Source organism: Eupeodes corollae, chromosome 3 (assembly GCF_945859685.1).
Source record: "Eupeodes corollae chromosome 3, idEupCoro1.1, whole genome shotgun sequence".
NCBI classification, from domain to species: domain Eukaryota; kingdom Metazoa; phylum Arthropoda; class Insecta; order Diptera; family Syrphidae; genus Eupeodes; species Eupeodes corollae.
In genome coordinates, this window is record NC_079149.1 from 123347504 (window position 1) to 123362882 (window position 15379).

General features: G+C 33.2%; 1 protein-coding gene across 1 annotated transcript; it reads left to right on the plus strand.

Moving 5' to 3' along the window:
- Window positions 1-2463: 2463 nt before the first annotated feature.
- Window positions 2464-9829, plus strand: LOC129949979 (thioester-containing protein 1 allele R1-like). Its single transcript, XM_056061733.1, has 16 exons — window positions 2464-2845; window positions 3463-3640; window positions 3921-4148; window positions 4280-4533; window positions 5011-5344; window positions 5411-5736; window positions 5795-5906; window positions 6003-6152; window positions 6312-6579; window positions 6881-6998; window positions 7064-7242; window positions 7436-7977; window positions 8042-8615; window positions 8682-9034; window positions 9096-9389; window positions 9463-9829. Exons 1-16 carry the CDS (start codon window positions 2766-2768, stop codon window positions 9712-9714), a joined length of 4242 nt encoding a protein of 1413 aa, XP_055917708.1. The 5' UTR covers window positions 2464-2765; the 3' UTR covers window positions 9715-9829.
- The last annotated feature ends 5550 nt before the right edge of the window (window positions 9830-15379 follow it).

A 15379-nucleotide genomic window follows, 5' to 3' on the forward strand; every position in this document is an offset into this window, starting at 1 on the left:
ACGACCATCGCGGTCGAAAAATGATTCAATGCCAGATGCCAATATATGCCACCCATGATGGTGTTTCCTAGAAAAAGGATGGATCCGCAGCTAATGCTAAATGCTGACCTGCAGCTTGGGGAGTTTGCAGTGATTTTGGTTGGATGACAGCAGATTTATTTCTGGAAAGGTTTAAAAAGTTTATCGAGTTTAGTGGAGCCACAGTCGAACGACCTGTTCTGTTGCTGTTGGATGGGCATAGTACCCACACACAAAATATTGATATCATAAAAGAAGCTCGATCCCACTGAGTCATCATTTTATGTTTCCCCCATATACAACTCACCGCCTTCAGGTCGCTTACATGAGACCGTTGGGCACATATTATGACCAACAAATTACAGCTTGGATTCGCAGCAATTCAGGAATGGGCGTCACAGTTTAGCAAGTTGCTAACATTTTTGGGAAAGCTTTCGTACAGACGTCTTCTATGCCAACGGCTGTAAATGGATTTAAAAAATGCGAAATTTGGCCACATGACTCATCTGTTTTCTCAGAAAATGACTTTGCTGCTTCGTTGACAACGAATATTTCGCAGATCGAAAGAGAGACGACTACTGAAGCAACAATTGCAACTCCATCCCTAATACCGAATTACCAGCTGCAGCAACACCGTTGTTTAACTCTTAGATTTCAGCTCCAACTGTCACAAGGAACACAGCCAAATATTGAAAGAGAACCAAACGGTCATGAAGTCATTCCTCTTGTCACCTTGACTACAACAATATGCTCCCCTAAGCCTAGTTGTTCTAGTAGGTTTGATGAAATAAACAAGACACCAAGTACTCCACAAAATTCAATTATAACTTCGTCGCCATATAAAAATGAATTGGAAAAGACTATTAAGAAAAAGAAGTTACCAGAGGAAAAAAAGCAATAAGAGAACTCACGAAAACAAAAAAAAATCTGCGGCTATGATATTCTCTGATATTTTTTGGTACCAAACTTTTGTCACGGCGGAATTTAAAAAAGGGTGATATCATATAACATTCTTTGGAGGCACCTGAAGAGTTAGCTCGTGCAGTTGTATTTCCATAATCTGGAGTTCTTTTACGGTTCTCTTGGCATATTGAAATTTTGCTTGGGCTCACTATAGGATTTTAGGTAAGTGCGAAGTTGTGTTAATGCATAGTTTATTTGGGCTATTGCCCGAATCAATTTGTTATTGGCTTTGTGGAATTTTCTTCTAAAACAATATTACCACGACCAAGAAATTTGTTGGCGATATGGCTTTTTTAATATATTAACGATAACGATAAAATGTTGCCCCATTCGTGGCTTTCAAAACTTTCCGTTTGAAAGGAATATCTATATACTTGTGTCCACAATTAAGTGATGCGGCCAACCTTGCAAGTGTGAGATTTTAAGAGCACTATATTTTTGGGGTTCAAGATTGGACGCTTCTTTTTATTTAGAATTTTATAAAATCCAACAAAGTTAAAACACCCAAAGGTTCGGTAATAGTGTCGATATCGTAAACCAACAAAATGCTGATAATATTGTTATTAAAAATGTTTTTTAAGATGCCGGCATTTGATTTCTGATATCAGTAGACCTAAATGTTTAAACAAAACCCAAATGTGTTACAAGTAAATTTTTTAAAAAGTACTAATTGTATAAATTGTACGAAAAAATGTGTCATGATCTTTTTTAGCCCATTAGAAAGAACGTATTTTTTGAAAATAAATAATTGGTTTTCAAGACATTTCAATAAAACTTTATACTGCTTTTCTCAACCTAATTCACATTTTAGAAAGGATGCTTAGAAAGATACTTAGAAAGGATATTTTTTCTGTACATTTAGGGTGCTTCGGAATTTTTCGACGTGATAATCTCATTTTGTATATAAAGTGGGATTTTAAGAAACGGGATTATAAAAAGGGGGACATTGAACTCCACACGATTTTTTCGGTCCATAAAATTCTTTTATTAAGATCAAACTTTTTATATAAACCTGTAAATTTGTTTTTAAAGTAACAAAAGTGGTATTTGCGGAATTTTTAAAAGCGGGATTATAATAAATCGTTATCTTGGATAAGTGGTATTTAAGAAGACGGCTTTAAAAATAATTAACAGTCGAAATAAAAGAATTTTCCAAGCCTTTTTTTCTCGATTTTAACAAAGCTGGATTCGCACCAAATTCTCAGTTTAGGCTTAACCTCAAATTAATTAGTTGAATGCCTGAAAACTGATATAAAATAATGTCGTGTGGCAACACCGATCTTCATCATCTTCCGTGATGTATATTATACACACAGTAGGTCTGTGATAATGACAATGACATACGTAAAGCCGCTTCAACATAAATTGTTCAAAGCACATGGAATGGATAGGTACATACATCATGATACTTGAACTAAATTTGAAGATCATCTTATAGAACTCGCGTCTGACTACGACGAACGTCGAAAAATTCTTTCAGTTTCCTTCCATTCGCAGTTGTGTCCAGTACAACGCGAGCTGCGTATTGTTTGGCTCGTATTCGTCCTCCCAGAGATACGGAAGCATCATCATCGTCAGCTGGAAATTCATCTAAATAGTGTTTATTTTTTTTTGAAAATTTAATTGAATTGAACTTTTTTTGAGTGCTGTTTCCGAAAAACATATCAAGATCTTTGACTCTTACGCTCGGCTCGAACTTTTGTTCGACTAGTCTGTTTTTCTTGATTTGATTATAGTTTTATTTGGTGCAAGTTCAGCTGAACTTGTCCGCACAGAGGGATATCATGATGCATTTTTTCATGATTAATATCATCAGTATTTGTTGCGTCTTGCAAATTGCTATCATTTCAGTCGAGTGCAGCGGGTGAGTTAAGAATCCAATTAAATAAAGATTGTTTTTAATTAATGAATCTCAAGAAAGAGTAGATTTTTAAGATACTTAGAAGTTTCTGGATGGAATTTAGTTGTCTCCGGAAATTTATTATACATTTTCTGAGACAATGTTGTACTTCCAATATATTTGGTTTTCTTTAAAGGTGTCTATGAAATGGAATAAACTAGGATGTTTTTTTTTTGTAAATTGACGTGGACTTTACTTTATTCGAAAGAAAATCTTCTGACGTAGTTTAATCTGGAAATCCAATTTCGACCGACTTTTTCCAATATTTGTGGCTGTAAATCGATGATAACGCATTTTGTGAGATAATAGAATCCCAATGTTATTCTTCAATTTTTGCTATTGTTTTTTTTATTTTATACACCAGACCGGATGTTTAAAATATCAGACATAAAATAATAGTGAGTGATATAATTATCTGTGTTTCCGTGCTTCTAATTATTTTGATCATGAAAGATAGATTGTCTTGTTATACAGTTGGTTGATGTTTTGCTTTTTGTAGAAAATATTTATGTATATTGATTTTAGGAGATTTTGGAACATTTATTTTGTTTACATTTGAAAAATACATTTTTTCCCCATAGTTTCTACTCGGTAATAGCTCCTGGAACTTTAAGATCAAAGTCAGATTACCATGTGACAGCTTCTCTTCATGATGCCCCATCACCTTGTAAAATCAAAGTTGGACTTATTGGACCGGAATATTATGTCTCACAAACTATTGAAATTCAACCAAGATCATCAAAATCTATTAAATTTGAAGTGAGTATAAAAATAACAAACATCCGAACTATTTAACCATTATTACCGATATCGGAAACATCCAAATAAGCATAAGAATGAGAGAATCATTTATATTTCAACTATATCACGAAATTATCGGATATTCTAATACTTACTGAGAAAGAATTGAAATTTAATTTAGCTTATTCGGATATACGGTCTTGGATCCGAATGTATTTCGGATGATTCGGATTATCTGATGTACTTATAGTTTTAATATTTTTTCACAATCAAATAACACTTTCAAATAAAAAACTAGGTTCCAAAAATCAAGGATGGCTTCTATAATTTATTTGCTGAAGGGATATCTGGAATTGAATTTAAAAACTCATCCAGATTAAATTATGCTGCTGAACATTTGTCGATTTTTATTCAAACTGACAAAGAAATCTATAAGCCAGGCGATGAAATTAAGTATCGTATTCTTGTTTTGGACAAAAATATGCTTCCGGTTAACAATATTAAACAAATTGAAGTACAAATTTATGTGAGTAGAAATGTTTATGCACAAGATCGCGCAAAAGATGCAAAGCTCTATTTGCTCAATCCTATATTTTCAATGAATTTAAGTTTATAAAAGTTTGTCATATCTTTTTTGTTGTTGTTTATTCCCTTTAGGATGGAGACCACAATCGTATAACACATTTATTAAATTCACTTACACTGATTAAAAGTGCAGCCATGAGTCAATTGCAATTATCAAAAAGTCCAGTTTTAGGAACATGGAGTATTGAAGTTAATGTTGATGATACAGTTAAAATAAAATACTTTAAAGTCGAAAAATATGTTCAGCCTAAATTTGAAGTGCAAATCGAAGCTCCATCTAATGTTGTTATTTCGGAGGGAAAAATTGGAGTTACTGTTGGATCAAAGTAAGTAAATACGAATGCCAAATTTCATTGGTTATGTTAGTAAGATCAAATTATACTAATCTTATCAGCAGAAAAGTAAGCAATTCTTACTTTTCTCCGGTCCTGAGCTATGTTTGCGGACTTGAAAAGTTTTTACCGTTTTCAAATGTCTTTAACAGTCTTCAGAACATATCAAGTTTTAAATAGTCTTCAAAGTATTGAGAAGTATCTTAAGTCCTGCAATCTCTTGACGGTTTTGACAAGTTCTAAGATTTCTTGATTAATATTGATACTCCTAAAAAGTCTTAAAGGAATGGAGAAGTAAGGATGGCTTCCACGCCTAACTTGAAAGCTCATGGCTAGCTTTTACTACAAACAAATTTAAGGGAAAATTATTTCTTTGTAAATTTATGTATTAAAAGAAAGTTTAGCAAAATATGATATAAATATAACATTTCATAACTAGTAAATTGTTAAAATATGTTTTTTTTTAAACAGATATACTCATGGAAAACAAGTAAAAGGCAGGGCTATCATATCCGTTAAGCCCTCTTACTATTATTACGGTGACGATCCTGATCTACCACATTCCGAAAAAATCGTTCAATTCGATGGAAAATGTTTCGTTGAGTTTGATATTTTAGGTGATCTACAAATAACCAAAAGGAATTATATTCCCCAATTGACAATTTTGGCATTAGTCGAAGAAGATTTGACAGAATTAAGACACAACGCTACAGCAACTGTAAATGTACATCGTGAAAAATATCAAATTGAAAGCATAAATCCAGCACCAAATAAATATCATCCTAGAAAGCCAGTAACATTCAATGTAAGTTTTCTAGAAATCGATAAAAATGTGAAGTCTTTTTCCCTTATTTCAAACTTCTTTGTTTAGCTTGTTGTGAAGAATCTAGATGGCACTGCTGTCAAAGATACAGAAAATCCATTAACTCTGAGTTTCGGACCAACTAATGATCGTCCCGAGGAGGATATCGATGCCACACCAACAGCATCAGCTCCACTTAGTCGAACTACAACTCTGACAACTTATTTGGATAGCAATGGCACAGCCAATTTTGAGGTTAATCTATCTGATGGTGGTTCACATCCGTATTTTGTAAGAGCTAGCTATTTGGACTCGTCGGCATATGTGACATCTTTGACAAAAGTTCAAAGAACCAATAATGATAAACATTTGAAAATAACTGTTCAAACTAAAAAGTGAGTGTGGATGGTTTTTTTAAAGACTTATATAAATAATTATGATGATCATTTTCAGTCCAACTTTGGGTAAGGACATTTCGATTAAGGTTGCCAATGGAAAATTCATTCCATATTTTGTCTATACAATTATTGGAAGAGGTGATATCATTCAGAGCAAAATAATAAAGGTGAGTTTTCAGTGATCAAGAAATTAAACAACTAATTTCAAGGTTAAATCCAAAGCTTTCCGCGAGAATGGAACCAATAAACTTTTTTTCGTATAGTTTCAGAAAAATCGCAAATATCATTTCTTCAAAATAACACCGACTATTGATATGTTTCCTCGATTCACGCTTTTCATTCACTACGTTGTGGGTAGTGATTTTCATCATTCCGAAGAAGTTATTGAGATTCAAAAGACTTTTGAAAACTCGGTGAGTTAAAGAACAACATAAAATCATCGTTATCGTAGAAAATGGGGTTGGGTCAAATTATACAAATCAAAATTTACGAATACCTGTTCCCGAAAATCCAAAATCCCGAAAACCTAAAACAAAAATATTACAGTTGTATTTTGTAATTTTTCGGAACAGATTTCTATTGGTGTTCCAAATCAAGTAATGCCTGGTGAAGAAATTAATATTACAGTTAATACTTTACCTGATTCCTATGTTGCTCTGCTTGGAATTGATGAGAGAGTATACCAACCAAAAACTGGCAATGGATTAAGTAAAGCTGCAATATTTCACGATCTAAATCGCTATGATGCACGAACTCCATGGTCATTTGGTTATGGTCAATATCCGGGCAGACAAGCTGGTTTAGTGACTTTAACCAATGCAAATTTCCTATTTTCACGAAGTAAGTTTTATTTTATAGCATTTTACTCCATTTTAAATAATTGTATTTCACTTTATTTCGTTTCATTTCACTACACTTCACTTCACTTCAATTCACTAAACTTCACTTCATATCCTTTCATCTCACTTCATTTCTCTGCGTCTAGTTTTATTCCATTCAATTTCACTTCATTCTTATTTATTTTACTTCACTTCTGTTCGCTTAGCTTCACTTCACATTATCATGTTCCATTTTAATTTATTCCAAACTGTTTCACTATAGAAAAACAAATTCATGAAAACATATTCTTCAAAATTTATAGATGTACCAAATGATTCGGTTGGCAATTATTATGCAGGAGACACAAGTTTGGAATCCGAATTAGAACCACCAGCAAGAAAAGAAGTTCCTGAGACATGGATATGGGAAAATGATCAAAAGTAAGTTACCTTACTTAATAGACCATGAACATAAAATTATTTTGAAATTTTCCTCATATCTTAAGCGAAAATGGAATGGGAATGAATTTTAGACTAAAAGTTCCCGATGTACTGACTTCATGGATTGTCTCTTTGATATCGCTTAACTCAAAAACAGGTCTTGCTCTAATTGAGAAACCCAAAACTATTAAAGTTTTTAAGCCATTTGCGGTTAGATCACAATTGCCATATTCAATCAAAAAAGGTTAGTATTCGATTTTTTTACTTCGTGAATACAATTTCACTAGGTGTTTTTTGCATTTTTGAAAATTGGAAATTTCAAGAAGTTTGTTGACTTTCATTTTAGAAGATATCAGAAAAGTATCAACGTTTCCAGCTTTCGAAAATGCTTACAAATACAAACAATGATTCTATTTTCAAACTTATACCATTCTCAGATGAAATTATTGCTATCCCAGTGGAAATATCCAACTTATTTTCCAATGATCTCGATGTTGAAGTGAGATTGCAAAATTCTGAAAATGAATTCGATGTCATCGATGTAGTGAATGAAATAACTGAAGAAGCTAATTGTACAAAATACATTTCAATTCCATCGAATAGCACGATGACCCTTTCCTTCCTAATAAGACCAAATAAAATTGGAGATATTGTATTGAACATTACAGCCGAATGCGCTCTGGCCAACGATAAGCTCCAACAGATCCTGAAAGTAGAACCTGAAGGGGTGAGGATCAACGTGAATGAAGCAGTACTTATGTACCTGAAGGAATACAACGAGAAAAATGTTAATTTCAACATTGATTTACCCCAAGATGCTGTTCCCGATTCGGAATCAATTGAACTGTCAGTTGTTGGAGATACTATGGGTTTGGTTATTGAGAAATTTGATCAACAAGAAAATATGCCCGATGGATGTGCCGAAGAGAATATGATGTTCTTCGTCACAAATGTTCTTATCATCAACTATTTGAAGCAGGTATTTATTTGTACCAAGAAGTTAAAGTTGTAGTTTAATCTTTGTAATTCGTTTTTTTTTAAAGGTTCAATCGAGTTTTGGTAAGGATCACACTGAAAATCGTCCATTAAGAAGCTTTGATCCAGACATCATTGAAAAACGAATAAAGCTTCTTCGTTTGGGCTACCAACGTCAATTACAATTCAAACACGATGACGGTTCGTACAGTGCTTTTGGGAAAACCGATCCGACTGGCAGTACATGGCTAACTTCATACGTTATAAGATCATATCTTCAAGCTTTACCCTACATCGATATCGATCCAAAGGTCATCGAAAACGGTCTTAAGTTTTTGGATAGAAAGCAAAGCATGTCGGGAGACTTCCGCGAGGATGGGAAGCCTACTGATAACCTGCCTAAAGATGATGCTATTGGTTTGACAAGCTTTGTGCTTTTGGCATTTTTGGAAAACAAGGAATATGCTAAGCAATATGAGGATACAATTGAAAAGGGTCTGCAATATTTGGAGGAGCAGCATGCGAATACCAATGACGGTTACACCATGGCTCTTATAACTAATGCTTTTGCTAAAGCCTTATGGCTTAAGGAGGTTGAAAAGGTCATTGGGAGAATAGTCAATACATACGAACTTGCTAGTGGTAAGAAATATAATTATTTTTCAAATGGAGAATGATTATAACGGGGAGTCTTTTCTCATTATACAGATGATCTTCAATGGTGGAAGCGAACCACGGACATTGGACATTCATCGTATAGACCAAGTTCAGTAGATGTCGAGATCACTGGATATATGGTTAAGATGTTCCTAATGAAGGGTTCGCCAAAGCTGGTGCTGCCAAATATAAGATGGCTTCTATCCCAACAAACTGAAGATGGTAGATTTTCCTCAACTCAGGGTACTGTTGTTGCTCTCGAAGCAATGTTTAAGTATTCTCAAATGTCCGCCGAAAATGAAGGCACAATTGATGTCGATTATTCCGATGGAAATGATGTGACTGGGACGGTGAAAGTTAAGGTTAATCAGTCTGAATTCGCATTGAAGATTGAAAAGCAAGTGGTAGGCAACTTGAAAGCTATTTTTTCTGATAATGATTATTAATTTCTGGTGTGTTCCCTAGCTTCCCAAGGCGATAGAACAATTGCAGGTTATTGCTAGAGGCAACGGTTCGTCAGTGGCTCAACTATCTTACCGCTATAATCTGGCGAGGCCAAGTCCCAAACCTTGGTTCAACATTACCGCAGTTATCAAAGACTCCCTCAAAGACCAACTGGCATTAGATGCATGTGTAAACTTCATTCCCAGACATGGTCTAAGGGAATCCAATATGGCAGTAATGGAAGTGTCATTGCCATCGGGCTATATTGCTGACACTGACAGTTTTGATCACATTAGAGATGTCCAAGGTGTTCAGGTCAGTTGTTTAATTTGTAATTAAATTTCATAGCTTTTTTGTGACATCTTCATTCTTATTTTCTTATCCTTAGCGAGTTTCATCAAAGAAATCCGAAAGTGTTGTAGTTGTCTACTTTTACAATCTCAATACCAAGCAACATTGTGTACCAATAAATGCAGTCAAATCGCATGCAGTGGCAAATCTCAAGCCTGCTCCTATTGAGGTTTATGATTTCTATGACAACAACAAAAGTGCCTTACAGTTCTATGAAGTCAAGTCCTTACTGTGCGATCTTTGTCAAGGTTCGGATTGTGGAGAGAATTGTCTTCTAAAGAAAAAATAATTTGATTTGTGTTTTCTGTAAGGAAGTTACCAATTTTTTTTATGATTTATAATTATTTTGTATGATTCCAAGATACTCATAAAAAAAAATAAAAATGTATGATTTTGAAGAATTAGCACTTTATTGTTGGTTTAATTTTAAGAATCATTCATGTTTTTTTTTTAATCTATGCCTCATGATGGAATACGAAAGTTAAGTATCTACATTGACTGCTATTCAGATGTCGCTTTCTTATTTCTCCTGCATGAGAGAACCAAAGGTTTTATATACGTGTAGAATGATGCGAATACATCAGTAATAAGTTGAAAAATATAAACTCTAATGAAATTTTATTTTAGTTTTAATTTAATTAATATATTTTATTTTTCCAACTGTAAGATATTCCATAATAAATAAAGTCTTTAAAAGATTGGATGTGTCCAAATATATTTTTATTATTTAAAGGATTTTGAATTCTTATTAAAAATTTCAACACTGCTGCCTAATGTCATTATTTATCTTGAAAGTTTTCACACTTTATCTGAAATTAAGTTATTATTAAATAAATTATAATTCAGTTGATAGTACTTCATGGATAGAACACATACTTTAGTAAAATGCCTCAGATCCACTAACATTTTATATATACATAGGTCAAGTTAAACTGTTCGAGAAAAACTAAAACTATGACTGATAGAAGTGCATCTGCATAAGATTGTTGAAGTCTTGAGATGAATTGTTTATTAAATCAGCAATTCAGCATAACGAAACTATTAGATAAGAGTGATTTTAAAAAACAAAAAAACATTTACAAGTAATTGAAGAAAGGCCATTACATCCACACAAAAGTCACTGAATCGTGCGCTCTTTAGTCCGTTGGTCCGGAGGTGCGATTTGAGATTATTTCTTCGAAAACGACGATGGAATGTCACCGTCAAAAAATACCATTTAAACGTTTTTAAAGGGCGCTTACGGAAAGTTACCATTGCAAGCCCGCAACCCAGCCTCTTTTTTTTTCAAGTTCAGAAGACCGGAAATTTAATGGGATTATGGACACTTCTGCCCTACCAATTAAAAACAAAATTATAAAATGAAATTGAAATTCTTTGACATTTGGCAAATAGAACTTAAGTCAGAAACTGGTCACACAGACTTGATAAATTCAAGACATTAATTGGGGCTACCGGGAATAGTGTTTCCCATGAACTTTTTTCCATATTCGAAAAATATTATCGTGAACATCTTTCGAAATTAGGGAAAAATTCCGAGAAAAAAATACCCATCGTTAAGAATTTTTGTATGGGAAATTTTTTGCTTTTTCCCTCGAAAATTTTCCCTGTTATTTTACGTGGGAATTCAAAACAATAAACAACTATGCAAGTTATTCACTAAAAAAAAAAATAAAAATAAAAAATAAACTTTTTTACGGTCAAATTCTTCTATTAATTAATTTTATGGGAAAAAACCGAGATATCGCCAATGGATTCACTACAAATAAACTGAAGGAAGATATCCATAAATTTTGGAAAAATCTTGAAAGTGATCTCAACTGCATTGGGCCTCCAGTAAAATCAGTTGCCGAGTGGAAAAAAGTAAGTGGTTAGTTATTTTAATGGTGTTTTTAATATGTTGAGGAAAAAAATGGCAGAAAATTAAAAAAAAAAAACAAAAAAGTGATTGGCGGAGGCCCTTACAAGGGGTATAACTTCAGCTCATTGGAAGAAACCATCATTAGGATTTGTGCAATGGACGAATCACTGCAGCCAGGCTTTCCAAATGCTTCTACTTTTGATTTGCCTTCCAGTTGCAGGAAAAGAAAATTGATTATGGATGAAAACATTGAAAAGGAAAATTGCTTAACTTTATCACCAGACAACCATCCTATTGAAGCTGAAGTCAATCAATGGTTGGATGAGAATCATGTATATTGGATGTGCTTATCAGTTCACCAGATTAAAATAAAAAAAAAAACTTTTAAACGTTAAATTCAAAGACTATTTCCTATTTCTCTTCTAATTCATTTGGCTTCGGTATTGAGTTCTGAAACGGTTAGAACAAAGTCATCACCTCTATCAATTGATTATTAGAATCTTCATCTATAAATTCAGTATTTGCAACATTGGTGGGAAACTCGGTTTTGAAATGAAAACACATGTTGTTTAAGGCGCAGCAAGCGTTGGTAATTTGGATTGCCTTTTTTGGAAGGTAGTGAAGTTCTCTAGCCCCAAGCAAGCACCTCCATCTTCCTTTAAGCACCTCATTAGTACTCTCAATTATGTTTCGGCATCGAGTGTGGGCTTCATTGAATATGCCTTCGGACGAACCTTCTTCTGTTGTTCGATGTGGTACCAACAGCCACGGCTCCAAAGGATATCTAGCATCACCAGTTGAAAAGTTTGATTAAGTAGTTAGTTGAATACAAAATACTTCAGTATCCATATCCAATAGCCACGAATTTCTTTCACCATTTTTATATTGCTCTTAAATCCGCGATCGCAGTTCACTTACCTTCCAAATTAACGAATCATGGCATGCTCCTGAGTGAGTAGAATCCACAAATCGTATTCTCAGCTCATCGTCGCAAACCTTGGTATAAAAAGTTATTGAAACAATTAATTGCAAAGAAGAAACTACTTACAAGTAGGACATTCATGCTGTAATATCCTTTCCTGTTAAAATACAAATGTTTGTTTGTTGGTGGAGCAATTATGTTCACATGAGTGCCTATTACTCCAGAAATTTTATGTTTTTCATAAAACTTCAAGGTTGTCTTCCTTTTTTCTTCTTGAGTCATTTGCTCATTTGGATCTTGATCCATAACGGGCAAATTTTATTCTCAAAGAAATCTAATACATTTAAAAAGGACTTCTGAAAATGAAGATTGAGCCAACCCAACCTCATGGTCTTTTCCCACTTCTGTCTGATACCCACCTTCTGCAAAGAAACGCAAAGACGCACTTATCTTAATGAAAGGAGGAATAGCGATAGGTTTCTTTGACTGAGGCAAGAAATCAGACAGCGTATCCATCAAATGTTTAAACAATGGCTTGTTACTTCTATAGTAACGATGGAACCTGTGGATAGAAACGGTATCAACAATGTATGAGTCAATCTAATGTTTCAACTTACAGTGGTTCTGGTAGCTCTAAAGGATTTGAATGATCCCTTAAACTCCGCCATATAATTCTCTACTCGTTTCGTCCTCTCTGTTCTATCTCGTCAATTAATAATAAAAATGATATTCTTTGCCTTTTCTATCACTTTGTTTATAATTTAAGCACTGCACAAAATAAATAAACTTTTTTGTTTACTGCAAAATCAAATGTAAAAATCTTCGAAAACAATATTCGGATTTTTTGGTTAAAGTTGTTCCCAGGGAAAAGCGTTCCGTGGGGAATTCCCCATAGAAGGAATGAGTTTCCGGGAACAACAAAATTCCGTGGGAAAAATATTTCCCAAGTCATGTGCTCTTGAAAGCAAATCAAGATCCACCATGCTGACTACGCAGTCGTTCTTTTAAAAGTAGGTACATACTTAACAACCTTATAAGTGCTTATCAATCAGTCCTAGCTTAAGCTTTTCTCGAGATAGTTCAACTTGCCCTATTCGGACTTCTCAAGATGCTCAGACTTGCATTGATTATTATTACTTTTAGTTTCCTAAGTGAATTACAATCAACAAGACAGGGATTAGTTGAGAATTTTATGATTTTGAAAAATCTTACTTCAAGAAGTGTTTAATTTTATTCAAAAATTAGGTTTTATATCATTGTTACTCCCGGAACAATAAGATCGAATTCAGTTTTTCATGTGTCTATAACTTTAAGTGATTTTCATAAATCATGTTGGATGAAAATATATTCTTACAAGAGGGTCGTGGAGAAGAGCATAACTTTTGAGATTTTGAAGTTCAACCTGGAACAACTCAAACAATCAAACTGCATGCTCCTCCTTTAATTGAAAATCGAGGATATTTAATAGTTGTTGGATTTAGTGGAATCATAAAAACGGAATAAGCAAAAATTAACTTTGAACATGATTCGTTTTCGGCGTTCACTCAAACGAATAAAGCAAAATACAGTCCCGGGGAGTTGATTCAATTTCGAGTAATTTGTATTGATTCTTTGACGAGACCAGCCCAAATTGCTCACGCAATTTATGTTCTAATTTATGTGAGTTGTTTTTATGATTTATTATTATATTGGAAAGTTAAAAACTGATAGTTTTTTTTTCAAATAGGATCCTGAAGATAATTTGATTAAGAGAATCTCAAGTGTGAAGCATATAAAAGGTGTTTTCAAAGGTGAATTTCAACTTTCTTATTTAACTAATTTAGGTGAATGGTAAATAAAAGTCGAAGTCTGTGGTAATATTGCAGCATAGAAAGATTTTGCTGTTTCCAACTATGATCTTCCACATTTTTATCTTAAAATTAACACAAAGCCAGTTGTTGCTATAAACGAGAAGAAAATAACCCTGGAAATCAGTGCAACGTAATTAATTATCACAATATCGTTGGTACTTTTGTATCTTTCTTTCGTACGTTAATAAATGAAATAAAAATTTGGTTTAAGAAATGTTGAGAAAGTTAGTTATAGTATTATTAAAAAAACACACTGTTTAAAATTTCTTTTTTTGTTGGTTTTTATAGCTATTTTTATGGAGAACCTGTCAAAGGAAACCTTACAATAAATATCAACAATACTTACGTTGCTACTCAAGATACATATATCAGAAGTTTTAAATTTTAAATCGCAAATTACTGGAATAACCACAATCACGTTTGATCTGAAAAATGATCTTCATTTTTACTTGAAAACCGTCGATGATAGTCAAATATCGAAAAAATGAAGGCTGATTTTATTGATGATTTAACAGAATATCATGCTTCGAAAGACATAGAAATTGAAATGTACAGTCAACTGTTTAAAATCAAATTCAAAGTTCCAAAAGTTTTTGAATCTTTAGGTGATAGTAATCGATTGAAATTGAATATTTAAAAGCCTCTGTTCTTCGATTTGCCTTAAATTTAGGTATTAGTTAAAGTTACAGATTTGCTTGATAAACTAATCGAAGACAGTGAAACTCCGATCAAAATCATAACACAATGTTTTAGAATCTCAGACTACAGAAATGAAGAATTTGAAACATTTGAAAGTCAGCACCTACTTGAAAACGGAAAGAATTCTCTGCCTTTAGACATAGAAAATAGGAATTTCTCGTATTGTGAGGTGTATGCAGAATATTTTGGAATTAAATCGCTAAGAGAGCGAATTTCGAAAAATGAAGATATTTTATTTCTAAAAACTTTATCTGAGAGGTAATAACATAAATGATTATTTTTAGGGAACTGCATCTATCACTTATAACTTAGGAGTAAATGGCCGATAGGAAATTTTTCATATGAAATTGTATCGAGAGGAGACATCATTCAATCGAAAAATATCAACGTAAGTGTTTTTGAATGTATGTGTTTTGTTGTTGGAAATAGATGATTTTTTCCATTTTAGGTTCCAAATAACCAAACAACTTATATTGTAAGCTTGAATGTGACACATGCAATGGTTCCGAATATAACAATATTTGTACATTTTATTTCCAATGGAATTTTTGTAGGGCAACTAAAAGACGTTCACATAAAAAGAAATTTTCAAAATTTGGTAAGTTATCATTTTTCGTGAAATTAA

Coding starts and splice junctions, on each gene's coding strand:
- LOC129949979 (XM_056061733.1), top strand. CDS start 2,766: ATGATGCATTTTTTCATGATTAATATCATCAGTATTTGTTGCGTCTTG. Junction 3,641..3,920: donor CAAAATCTATTAAATTTGAA/GTGAGTATAAAA, acceptor ATAAAAAACTAG/GTTCCAAAAATCAAGGATGG. Junction 4,534..5,010: donor GGAGTTACTGTTGGATCAAA/GTAAGTAAATAC, acceptor TTTTTTAAACAG/ATATACTCATGGAAAACAAG.